Raw genomic sequence first — 13231 nt, forward strand, 5'->3', positions numbered from 1 at the left:
AATGGTACTATCGCACAGACATGATTGATCAATTGAATTCCATGGCAGAGAAAAATGTGGGATTAAGTAGAGTATTATACGCACAATGAGTTGAGGCATGATGTTCATTTCAAGTTCATTTCGGCTCCCTCTTGCCACCAGATCAGGCAATCAATAGGGGCCTTGCATATCATATATCACCACTCTCCCACTGAGGGGAGAACATAATCTGCCGCAAATTTAGAATGACAGATTTGTAAGGGAGCTGAAGCTTTCTGGATCCAGGGAGCAGACACAGCTACTGGAGCCAGGAGACGTGCGTGTGTGTGTGTGGGGGGGGGGGTAGGATGGTCTGTAAAGGCTTTAGAGCGTCGCACACAAGTGACAACGGGAAAAGATAAGGCATCCTTCTCCCAACTGCCGGGTAATCAGGTCAGGAGTCAGGAGAAAATTCCTGTGTTTGGAGAGCAGGATGATTGAACCAGACTGTACAATTTTATTCAGCTTCTTGTCCTCCGCTGCTGTTTCCAAATGAAACCACCACACTCGCAGAGAATGAAAGCAGTATTGAATTGTGAAGAGGAAATTGTGTTTAAAAAAAACTGCTCTTGATTTAAGCGAGCACCAAAAGCGTTTTGGGGAGGAAAGGAGGGGAAAAAGGCACTATAATGGGCTAGCTGCTGCTTTCATTAGTATACATGCTTGCCACAACATGTATATATTTGCAAGTGATGGTAATCCATCAATTACTAGAGGGCTTTCAGATCATGATGGTGCTACTACTGTGGCGGGGGTGGGGGGTGCAGGAATCTAGCCAGTGGCTCACTACAACCATTAAGGTGTGGGGAAAACCTGCACTCCATCCCTTTCTGTCCTCCTCAGATCCCCCACAGTAGGTGGTGCAAAAATACATGAGGAGAATATAAAGTGCATAGCTTGAAGTAAAGGCCAGCTTCCCGGGGTCAGTGTCTCGATTGTTGCTCTTTCTTCTTGTAGATGGTTCAGATGGTTCTGGCCCAAACAGTGATTCTCAGGGTAGTGTGGAGAGTTTGCGGAAACACCTTAGGGCAGATGCCTTCACCCAGCAGCAGCTGGAAGCCTTGGACCGGGTCTTTGAACGCCCCTCGTACCCTGACGTCTTCCCCACATCGGAGCACATCAAACCTGAACAGGTTAGTAGCACTGCAACTCACCACTCCTGCTCTCTCTCCCCATACAAGTAAATACACCCAAAGTGTGCATGCTGATTCAAGCTCAAAAAGAAAAACACCTTTGTCACAAATATTCCCAAACCTATACCCAGAAAGCTAATTAAACAAACGTCTGAGGTGTCCAAGCACTGGATTTCAACCCAGCATGTATAATGCTGGAGGGATCACCAGGAAAACTCCCACACATTATTGATTTTGTGATGAAAAACACATTCCTTGTATCCCCTATAATTGAGAATAACAGTAAGGTAACATGAAATTAATCAATACCTAGATTTTTCCTCCATTTTTGCTGTGTTATTCAACGGCTGCTTTTTGCCTTTGTTGTTCATTTTCCATTTCGGTGTCATATTTTGATGTTTAATGACTGACGCAGTTTTGTAGGCTGCCTTTATTGTAACATGTATTCAGGAAATGGATGTATGAAAACATATATTACTGCTCCTTCCTTCTGATATTTGAGCCAAACTGGCCATCCATCCTCATTTCAAAAATTAAGAGGCATTTGGGGACCAACCACCCCCCACGCCAAAACGACAGCAAGAAACCTCCGCTTATTAAAAGCTCTGGGCTTATTACAATGGATAACCTTTATTTACTTTCATTATACTATTAAACAACAAGAGACTATTAATTTTTCCCACCGAACTACAAGTCGGACCCATAAAGCAAAAGCACTCGCCTAATTGAGTTCATTTTAATTTCTCTCCAATCGGGGCGAATTACGCAGGTGATAAATCAGTGGGACAGGCCTCACCTCCAGAAGAGGGCCTAATTTGCAGCTAATTACAAAACTGATTTCTACTGGAAGATCAATACCAAAACGAATTGGAAATGACTTGCAATCACAAAGAACGCCAGGGAGAGTATTAAAAGGCAGAGGGAAAAGGGTAAGACTAAAAAAAGAGGGCAAGTAAAGAAAAAAGAAAAAAGGAGGCCAGGTCTAGAAAAATCAGGTTTAATTTTATGCTGTATTAATCAGAGCACTTTCCCTTTCATGGGTGCCTCACGTTTTTTTTTGTGGCCCTATTAGCCAGTGTCTGGGTTCTGTAGCAAGGCATTAAAAACCCATTCTGGAGATGCAAAACTCAATGGATGCACCCCTCCCACACTTCTGCTAGCCATTTGGTCATCCCTTTCAGACCTATTTTTTCAGTTTTCCCCCTTCTGCCCTTTATCTGCATGATAAAACGTCTGTTTGGCATCTGAAGCCTCCGAGAATAGAGGAAAACATCCGACATTGTGCCAGTGAACAGTTGTAGCAGACAATTAGAGTTTGTCTGTGATAGTGGCAGACAAGAGTGGGGTCACGGGCGTCCCCCTGTGGGAGCGCGGCCCACTGAGCCACTCAGGCTCACACTGGGCTTTGGACAAACATTGTCAACACTCAGACTCCGGAAGTCTCATCTCATTAAAAGAACCTGCTAACATCTGCCATGAGTGTCTTTAAGTGGATTAACAAAAACAGAAACCTGACAATGAGAGACAAGCCAGAAAGAGATTATATTCAAATGTAGTATTTTTTGTTAAAGGGTCAATTCACCAAAATTACCAAAATACACATTTGGTTTTATTTCCATCCAGATAGACTTGGCTGTGTATTATTTTACTGGAACTACTTTCCTTCCTTTCCCTACTTACTTATTACATCTGTGTTGGTTGATTATCCAGAATAACCAGGACACTGTTTCTGGAAAGACTTTTTGGCACCAACTGGCCCTGGGTCTGGAAAATCTCAGCTATACTGAAAGTTGGCATCAAATGCCTGATGAGATCCTTACTTTTAAATCAGATATATTTTCATTTAATTCGTAATTTTGCAGATTTTAATCAATTTAGGGCTTCAGCTGTGTTTTGAAAACATCCAACACTGAGTAGTTTTTATTTTTTAAAGCATTGTTTTGGTATTGGTATAGAACATTTTCAAAAGGCACCCAGCTTTTTTATTAAAAACATAACAGTTTTTGGCAGAAAAAAGCACCACTAACGCACTGATTCCACTTACCACTTTTAAAGTGGGATTGAGTTGGAAGGTGGGCATTTAAAAATCTTAGCACATGAAATTTGCATCGCGGATACAGCTAGCATTAAAAGTGTGTGTTTTGTTGGTGATTTGGGTGAACTAGTCCTTTAATACAACGGCTGAATGCACACAAGAAAAATACAGATTCAAACAGCTAACGCTAAGTGTTAACAAAAAGTGCACATTTTACAAGTGATTCTATTCACAGATAAGTGGTAATGAAATTTAAAGGTGGTTTAAACTCCAAATTAAAAGCAAAAAGCACAAAAAAGGTGAATGGTGTCTCTCAAACAGGGCCACATGGTGAGCCTGTAACAAAGCAGAACTGCTTTCTCCCTTGGCTGATCCGGGGTAGGACTGCAGTCAAGCACAAAGGGCCAGCTGACGCCTTGGCTTTTCACTCATCTCAAAATCCCACTTCCTCTCAGACAATACCAAAATACATTCATGATATGCTTGAACTGCCACCCTGCAGCAACACACACACACACACACACACACACACACACACACACACAATGCTCTCATACAAATTTATAGTCGCACAGGCCTGTGTGGAGCGCTTAATGGAGGAGGAGAAGGGAGGATTTCCATCTTGGTATTGTTTGGTTGTGTAATGATTCAACTGTCCTTTTCCCAGGCTAATGAGTACTCGCTCCCTGCCCTGAATTCCAGCCTGGACGAAGTCAAGCCCAGTTTATCCTCTAGCGTCCACCCGGACCTGGGCCCCAGCGTGTCGCAAAGCTACCCTGTAGGTAAGATCAAGTGCCATACAGTACGCCTTTATGCTGCCGCGCCACAGCTTCAGCTGAGGGGGTTTGAACAATGTAAAAGAACGAGAAAAACAACTAAGAATGCTTGTGCAATTGACAAAAAAATAAAATGTGTGAAAATAAAAGCAAACCAAAAAGTTAAGTGTGAAGACTTTTTTAATACCATTTCACTCTGAGCTGAAAAGGTGGTACAGGGATGCGATAAAAGCTTAGCATCTGTCCTCCGTCTGGTTGTTTGCTGAGCAAGCAGGGTGATAAGAGAGATTGTGGGGTGGAGCAGGGGGGGGGGGCTGTTCAGTCACCGCTGGACAAGGACCTTTGGGTGTCAGCACATCACAACTATGACTGTGTATCAGAGCAAGGTCTCGCAAAAAGGCCACCATGCAGGACTGACTGCTTGTTGGCTGCTGCTGTGTTGCTCCTGTGATTTGTTCGCCAGGAGACAGTTTGTGTGTCTCAAAGCACGAGTAATGTGCCTCTGTAAATACGTTCTGGCATTTCTGCCGCCTAACTCTAACACCATGATCATTTATTTCACCCTCCTATTTCTCTCTCCCCCCCTCCCTCGGTGTCTCCTCTCCTTGTCACAGTTAATGACTGCCTGGCTAATTGAAATATTGTTTCGTTGTTGCCATGTTATTACCAAGAAGAAGGTTAAGTTTACTGAAAGTTTACTATGACTGTCAGGGCCTGAGATTTATATACAGAGCTTTTATTGAAATTCGTATAATTATGCAGCAGCCATCAAAGGCAACGAGTTCTGCGTGGGGGAGGACGGGGTGATTGAAAATTGCTGCAGCCCCCCTTCTCAAATGATAGCCAAGCAGTCTTATGAGAAAAGAAAGGGCCCTTTTCTCATTAATATGTGGGAGGTAGATTTCCCCTGTAAGGCAGGCCTCCTGAGAAGAAAGGTGTGTGTTTGTCCTTTGTGCACTGATGGCCCCGTAGAATGCAGGCAGCTTTGTTTGCACCTGGGATATTTTAGATGGTCTCTGAAGAGAGGGTCTCCTTACTGCTTTACAGGTGCAAAGAGACATGTAGAGGAAGAAAGATGGGATTGTATGTATTGTATTGCAGTGTGTGTGTGTGTGTGTGTGTATGTGTGTGTATTACTTGCTTTTGTGTTAGTAAATAAGTTTATTCCATGCCCTTTTCTGGTGGCAGATCTCACTGGAGGCAGAGAAATAAAGCATGCAGAGGTCAAACTAATGACACAAACATCACTCTGACTTCCACTTGGTAATTAGTATTTGGTTAGTGGCTCCTCTGCTTGGTTTTCCCTCAGTGGCTGCCTGTGTGGATATTAGGTCATATTCAGGTGTGTGGTCTCTCTAATGGCTGAGTATTACAGTTTACTTGCCAGCGATAAGCCTACCAGAGGAATTTTAAGCCATGCAAAAAGTAGTAAATTATCTGCAGTATTTAGGCCGAGATCCAATTTCAAATTAATTGTGTCTTTACGGGGGAAAGAACTGGAGATTATGTTCATCCTTAAAATGTTTTCCAACACCAATTAAAATGCCTGCAGTTATTGATCTTGTTGATTTTATGTCCTGGAATTTGCATAATCTATTAAAAATGAATGATTCATGAAGTGCTCATTGCCAGAGATCGGGATTCTCAGTGAACTGAAAGACTTGAGAGATAGAAATCTTTTGTGTCCTCTGCTTATCCTATTAGGGCTCAAAAGTACCTGCAAAGCAGGCTCAAACAAGAAAGGGATTTAAGGGCATTGTGCACATCATCGAAATTCAGCGGCAAGAAGCCACTTCCATTAAAACAGCTTTTTTTCTCTCTCCCTCTCCTCCACATTAATGCTGTACTACCTGCTAAATAGTCCCTCTTACCCCATAAAAACACCAAAGGGTTCCATGAATATGTGGATAGGACAATTGCATATTGTGAGGTAATTTCTATTGTTGATATGGGAAGTCATTTCTTTGATGAATTCCCTTCGAGAGATGGATTTCATCTCAAGTGCTTCGTATTCTTGTTCATTCGAACTGCTTAAAATTCAAATAGTGTGAGTCGTGGCTGAATTCATGAATAGCAGAAGGAGGAGCTCTGAACTTTTTTGTGTATTTTGAGAAATAAATGGAGAGATGGCCTTGATACAGCCAATTGTCCACTATTTCTATAGATAGTTTCTATATTTCCTGAAATTAGTCAGAGCCCACCTGTTTTCTTGATGGTGCTTCGGGCTGAGGAGCCGTCTTTGAGCGCTGAGCGGATTCCCTTGAGCACTCGGTGGGAGTTTTGCACATCTCCACTCAGTGACTGCATACTGAAAACTCTTTAAACATATTCCCTGCTGGGCCTGTTAATGGAGGCCTCCAAAGGCTTAAAGCCCCCATGTCAATGACACTTCTCCTCCTCAAGCAGCTGCTCCAGTACACTCCTGTCAATCCTCTAAACAAAACTCCCTCCACCAAAAACACACACATTCAATTAAGGTGAGTGAGTGCTCTCAGGGTGAACTACACCGAAAGTAGCAGGACCTGCCGTTGTCCAGTGAGCAGCGAGCAAAGATCAGACAGCGAACCTGCCGTAAGTGATGTGTGGCCTCATGACAAACCGCTCGCCCGTCTCCCCACAGGGGGGAAACGCAGGCCCAGGCTCCGAAATTAATGCTTATTTCATCTTCACAAAAGCAAACTAACCTTTGAGCACACATTTGATAATGAATGACTTTCATCCGGTGTTTGGGGAATTAAAGCAATTTGGCTCTCCAAACATTCTTTACTTAGTTGTAATTAATTAGGGTGCTGAGATTTTTTGGCTTGTGATAAATTGCCCCATTCTGCACATAGCCTAGAAAACGGAGGTCAAAGATTTTTGGTTGTTGTTGTGGCAAACATGAAGGTGTCCCTGTCATGCTAATTGTAATACTCTTGCAAGCAAAAGAGTCATTCACAAATGACTTTGTTCCCGTGCCAAATAAAGAGAAGGTCATCTTGCTTTTCCGTTTGGGTTTTAAGGAACCGAGCTGATGTCATTTAAAAAAAAAAAAACGCACATAATTTCTTTTCTTGTCACGTTGTTGTGCGTTGAGCTAAAACTCGTGAATCTTTGTCTTCTCACAGCCTTGACAAAATAATTTCAGAGTGTCTGATGTTTTCAGTCACTCTGTGTAGTTTGAGGAAATCACCAGTAGTGCTGTCAGTCATTTGTTCCGTTTGTCGAATGCCGGCAGAAGTTTAAGACTCAAACTATCTTGAATGTAAAAATCTGATAATTCAAGGTAAACAAAAAACTGCTGTATTCGCAGCTCAACCGCAACCATTTCAAGCCACAACTCAAATTAAGACAGAATCAACAGGCTTTTGTAGCAGCAAAACAAAACAAAAAAATCTTTGAATTGATTTTTTTCAGGGAAAGAAAAAGAGGGCAGAGGAAAATAAATAGCTTGATTTGCTGGCGTTCAATCTAAGGGGACTGTCAAAGGAAGCAGCTATATCCAGAAGCCCATCTTTTAATGAGAATCTGGACACACATCTCTGTTGTAAAAACAACAAAGGCTAGGAAGCAGCTAATGAGGCTATCATTGCTGTACAGAGAGTTCTCAGAACTGGCGCCTCTCAGAAAGAGGGCTTTAAAGGGGACATAAAGCAACAGTCGGAGAGCTGCTGGCAGTCACTGCCAACTATATCCTGGAATATACAAAAACAGGATTCAACAGAAGCTGGGAGTATTATTATTATTATTATTATTATTATAGGGGTCAACATGTGATGGAAAATTACATTACATTACAAAACCTTAAGAAAACATATTCTCCACATCTCCAATCTATTGCTTTCATACATTTACACGTTAAGAAAATAACTACCAAAACACACAAATGAAGAAAAACACCCCAATCAAAATGTGTTTTATTGTTACTATTTAGATTAGGTTAGAATTAGAGATGGTCCGATACAATTTTTAGCTTCCTGATACAGATTCTGATTCCTGTACTTGCATATACAGAGTACCGATCCGATACCAGTGTGTCATATATTTCATTATGTTTTAACAGCTGTGTACTACTATCCCTGTATGGATGTGATATGATTTCTATATTTGTTGTCGGTCTGGCTCAGGTTAAACTCTTTGTGAAACATGTACAAAAACAAACAATGAACACCACAGAACTTTCTTTTATCATCCAGTTTGACAGTCAGTTATAACGGAAAAAGAACATAAAAAAACTACTTTAACATAGATTTTCCTTAGAAGCGTACATGGTTTGGTATCGGTGCATAAACTCCAGTACTTCCCGATACCAATACCAGTATTTTAGACAGTATCGGAGGCGATGTTTTGGAGGCGAACATCTGTATTGATGCACAGATTTGATCCACTGGATCAGTATCAGTCCTACTATCGATCAGTTATCGGCTACAAATTACCGGCCCACATTAGGTTCAAGCCTTAGAGCCATTCACTTATGTCATGAAAATTTTAGAATGCAATAACAATAAATTGAAATTTGGTGTATGATGGTTTTCATTTACAACCTTAAATCTGTTCAGTTCCACCACTGACACAAACTAAATCTGATTCAGAATCTGAAAATGAAAAGCGTGATTGGCATCTCTAGTTACAATAAGTTACAGTAATTGCATTTCTTGCATTGCAGTTTTGCTATGTCTTAATAGAGATAAAACCTTTCCCATCAGACTGACGAGTTATGCAGGGATCTGGTGCTCGTAATGTATTTCATTTCTTTGAAGCGGGATAATAAAGAGATATGAGTATTTACTTTTATTCATGTACGACTGCTGTAGCTGCTGCAACTATAATGACGATTGGGTCAGTGTTTGCTGAGACAGACAATAGTAACCAATGTCTACATAGACACAGACACAGACACACACACGCGCACACATACACACACACACACACAAACACACACACACACAATGGCCTAACCCCTGCTGGACCCCCCACCTACAGTACTCCCACAGCTCCTTTTGACTTATGTGCACTGGCTTGTGGCTAACTAATTCTTATTATAAATGAAAGGTCCGGCATGACCTCACTCTACTCTGTAAAGCTCTTTAACTCTGCAGCCCTCCAGTCTCGGCGCTTAAACCAAAGTCACATCTCAGCCGGCCTCTTACAATACAGCAATCAGTGCTGAGATTTGCAAATAATAGAGCAGAGTAAGACCGAATCTTTTCTTTACTGTAAAATTCATGATCACATTTAGGCATTTTTTATTTATTTTTTATAGAGAATCCATTTTAAAATAGATCTCCCGTTTGTATTCTCTGTAATATTGTGTAATATAGTGACTTTGAACAAATCTCTCTTTGGTTGAACGATGGTAAGAAACTTGGAGCTGCTCCACAGCCAGCCAATAACAACTCCTAGGACTCTGACAAAAGCATGGCATTTTTGTTATTAAGATGTAGAACAACTACATTTTGATATATATACACACACACACACACACACACACACACACATATACATAGATATATACACACAGTGAATAGTTTGTAGTTTAGTGTTGATCTAGGCAGCATAATTTAAAACGCTTTAAATTCTGTTCAGTAGTTTAATCTACAGCAATGCAACATATTCTTTATTAAATCCTACAGTTTAAAAAGTAGCTATAGCTGTAAATTGGAATAAGTGGAGTAAAAAGTGCAATGCTTTCTGCCACTGGGAATCTAAAACAAAACTGCTAAAAGTGTTATGACAACATCCTTAAAAACAAGTTCTGTTACTCTAATTTGACTATTTTTGTACATGTTTGAGAATTGTTTTGTTGTCCAAGGTCAGTGTAATAGCCATACGCCAACGCTTCCCTCCTTCCACCCCCATTCTCTCCTCCTCCTCCTCCTACACCCTGGCAGGCCTGAGTCTCATGGCCCTCCAGGCCTCTTCACCAGTCGTTTCACTCCCCCACCCCCCATGGCCCCCACTGTAGTCAGTATGCCTGCCAGCCTGCAGTAGCAGGTACTTCAATACCCAGAGGGCCCATCTGCTTACCTTCAAATCCAACAAATAAGTTGCACATGATATTTCACATGTATGAATTGTTTTTTTTGATCCAATATCTACATTTGCCTTTGGTTTATGTCCTCATTAACAGTGCTAATTGGCAACAAGAGTCAGTTTCCAATATTTGGACAGATAAAGGAGTGTTGCAATAGTTATTATATAGTATTTGTAATAGTATTGTCTGTATGAAGAATTGAATTTATTTTTGCAGATGATTTTATATTTTACTTTTCATAAACTGAAACCTTTCAGGCGTGCTGCAGTGTACCAAACTATATAATCAATACAGCCGCCGATTCATTTAGGGGATAGCTCCGGTGCTGCCGGAAGATCCGCCGAATGCCCCTCATTTTCAGCTGGATGTTTGTTCCTTTCTACTTTCTTTGTGTTGGAATTTTAATCTCTGGTCGATTTATCAAAACTATGGTTAACTGATCCTCTGATTTTTGCAGAGTAAATCCAGACAGCTAGCTAGGCTATCTGTCCAATCTGAGTTTTCTGTTGCACGACTAAAACAACTTTTAAAACAACGTATGCCTTCCACCAAAACGAGTTCCTTTCCAAGGCTATTTTGCAAAGTTGGTCCATTCTGAGTTTTGCGCTACCAAAGCGTTTGTGACTGGTTTAAAGAAATGGCAATAAACCAGAGCATGTTTTTCTCCCATCCCGGAATGCTGTGTGGACTAGCTAGACCCTCCTCTGCAGAAAACAGCATGAAAAGATTGTTGAAACAATAAATACTAACACTATAAATAGACTCAGGCAACTGTACACAAAGTACAAAGGAGTACACACAATAACCAGTTAAGATGAATGAACAGGTGTTATTTTTCCAAACTATAAAAGTATTTTATAGCAGTATAAAATTGCACAATCACAAAGTAACAATCACATTGGCCATCCTGATAGTGAAACTGTGTGTCACGAAAAACAGAATACTGGTGTAGACTCCACCAGGCTATGAATTGACATAGTGACGCACTGTTTCATAAAGAACAAGAAAAATGCAAAATCATTTTGCCTCATCATGATTAAAAGTTTGTTTGTGAAGGCAACAACATAGACTAGCATGTATTTTGTCCACTAGTGCCTCATAAAGCTCCACTGAGTCCAAGTGGCCCTCACAGCTGAGACTATAACAGGGGCCCCTGTGCTGCACAGGGTTACGTGCAGTTTTGCGAGAACAACCCAACCGTCACTCTCAATTACAGAGCTGAATACCTGCAGCCGGACGGGTGAAGCTCTGCAGAGAGGCCAGTGTGCTCGAACTTTACAGCCGCATAGGAAGAGAGAGGCTGCCATATTTAGACAAGTTGGAACTGTGTAATGAGGAGACATATTTATGTGACCGGTATTCAGTTGGCTCAAAGCACCAGCTGCTATCTTGTTTTCAGTTCAACTGTTGGAGCAGCAGACTGATGGTTTCTGGTGTTTAAATGACACTACGTTCTTTGAAACTACTATATCTCTAGAGAACACTGAAAATCGAGTTGTTGTGCTGACTGACTTGCGGTGGTGGTGATGAGTTATATAACTGCAATAGCTGGTTTGCATTTTGAAAATGAACACTAAAAGCAGAGATAAAAAGTAAAGAAGCACATTTACTCAAGTAGTATTTAAGCAGCTTTTAGATAGTTGTATGTATTAATCTTCATGACATTTCAGAGTGCAACATTGTACTTTTTACTTGATGACTTTTGTTTGACAGAGCAGTTCCAAACTTATATGTACTTATTTATATTTTTTGATTTTATTTTATATATTATTTCTTTAACAAACCAACAATATATTCAGTATAGTATGTACAAATAGCTCCAACTCCTCCTGCTACATAAATAAATGCATAAGTAATACTATCCCAGTAACTCAAATATATAACCCTAAGAATCAGAAAGCGACCAATCTGCAATGTGAGTATTTTTGATATTTACAGTAAGCACATTCTGATTTGATGCAAAACTTGCTGATCTGAAGACTTCTTCCACTACAATGTTCAATACAAAAACATTTTAATGCACAGCTTCTAGTCACAGTTTAAACCTGGAAAGCACTGATGAAGTGTTTTTTGTTGTTCTTGTTTCATTTTGTCTCTTCAGGTCGGGATATGGCCAACACAACCTTACCTGGGTACCCCCCTCACGTTCCCCCCACAGGCCAGGGCAGCTACCCGACTTCCACGCTCGCTGGAATGGTTCCTGGTGAGTCAGAAACAACACCCCCGCTTCATATTGTCATTAGGGGTCTATTTAACAGGTGGCACTGCTCTAAAAATGAACAGGTGTGAAGCTTAAGAAGCAGAGTGAAAAGTCTTTAGAGCCAAATTACGTAGAGAGGCAGTAAATACTGACCCGCAGAGCAAGAGGCACACACATCCATATATTAGCTCTGTGTGTATGATTGGATTAGACAGGCTGAATAAGAGTCGCTCTCCGTTCCTTCCGTGCTTTTCTCTCTGTCTTAGTGGCTCATTATCTATCGGCGTGGCCATTTGCACCGGCCGTCGATAAACTGCACTACCAGCCCTCCCCAGCCTCTGGGCTCCAGAGCATATCCCTTTCCCCTCCTCTACTTAACCTGCAGTTCAGGTTCACAGCAAACAGTTAAGGGTCAAAAGGCAGAGGCATGGGAGCCCTGTAAATATTCAAATCACTGTCTCTCTGAGGACGTCAGGCCTGTGTTTCCCTGCCAGGGATGCGGTTTTGGTGCTGGGCTTATACGCTTTTTCAGCTCCCGAATCACCTCACACATTTTCACCACACCACAGCCGGCATTTTGCGTTGATGTGATTAAACTACATGGATGGGGAAATCAGTGGAGTGTGTCATGTGTTTGCATATAATTTACCAATCATACAACCCATCACAGGCTCTGGCTGTTCCTCTCTTCTCCTTTATGAAGGGCTGTGATGACGAGCTTCGTTATCGCCTCAGCCGAGAGGGTTATAATAAACGTACCATTTGTACAAATCTGTTAGTCAGCAGGTAATCTGGAGAAAAAAAATTATATCATTGAAACTTGAAAATTTGGTCATTGAAGAACAAGGATTGTAAATGTTTTCTTAAAGTGTCAAACCAAAATTACAAATATATACACACATTACTTCATTCCTCTAGGGGCATGTTACAGTGCAAATCCCGATTTTAAGAAACGTTCATTTCCTGCCACTGCCCATACAATGAAGGTGAATTGAATTTTGTTTGTGGTGTTCAAAGTAAAAGTTAGATTTGTTTGGGGGGGGGGGGGGGGGGGGG

General features: G+C 41.2%; 1 protein-coding gene across 7 annotated transcripts in view; it reads left to right on the forward strand.

Moving 5' to 3' along the window:
• Positions 1-13231, forward strand: part of pax2b (paired box 2b) — a 30127-nt gene that overhangs the window by 12506 nt on the left and 4390 nt on the right. For all 7 annotated transcript variants that reach the window (XM_034860747.1, XM_034860744.1, XM_034860750.1 and 4 more), the window contains exons 6-8: positions 976-1151; positions 3854-3968; positions 12077-12178. In XM_034860747.1, the coding sequence (XP_034716638.1) occupies positions 976-1151; positions 3854-3968; positions 12077-12178 (393 nt within the window). The remainder of the gene's footprint in view (positions 1-975; positions 1152-3853; positions 3969-12076; positions 12179-13231) is intronic.

This window comes from Etheostoma cragini, chromosome 21 (assembly GCF_013103735.1).
Source record: "Etheostoma cragini isolate CJK2018 chromosome 21, CSU_Ecrag_1.0, whole genome shotgun sequence".
NCBI classification, from domain to species: Eukaryota; Metazoa; Chordata; class Actinopteri; order Perciformes; family Percidae; genus Etheostoma; species Etheostoma cragini.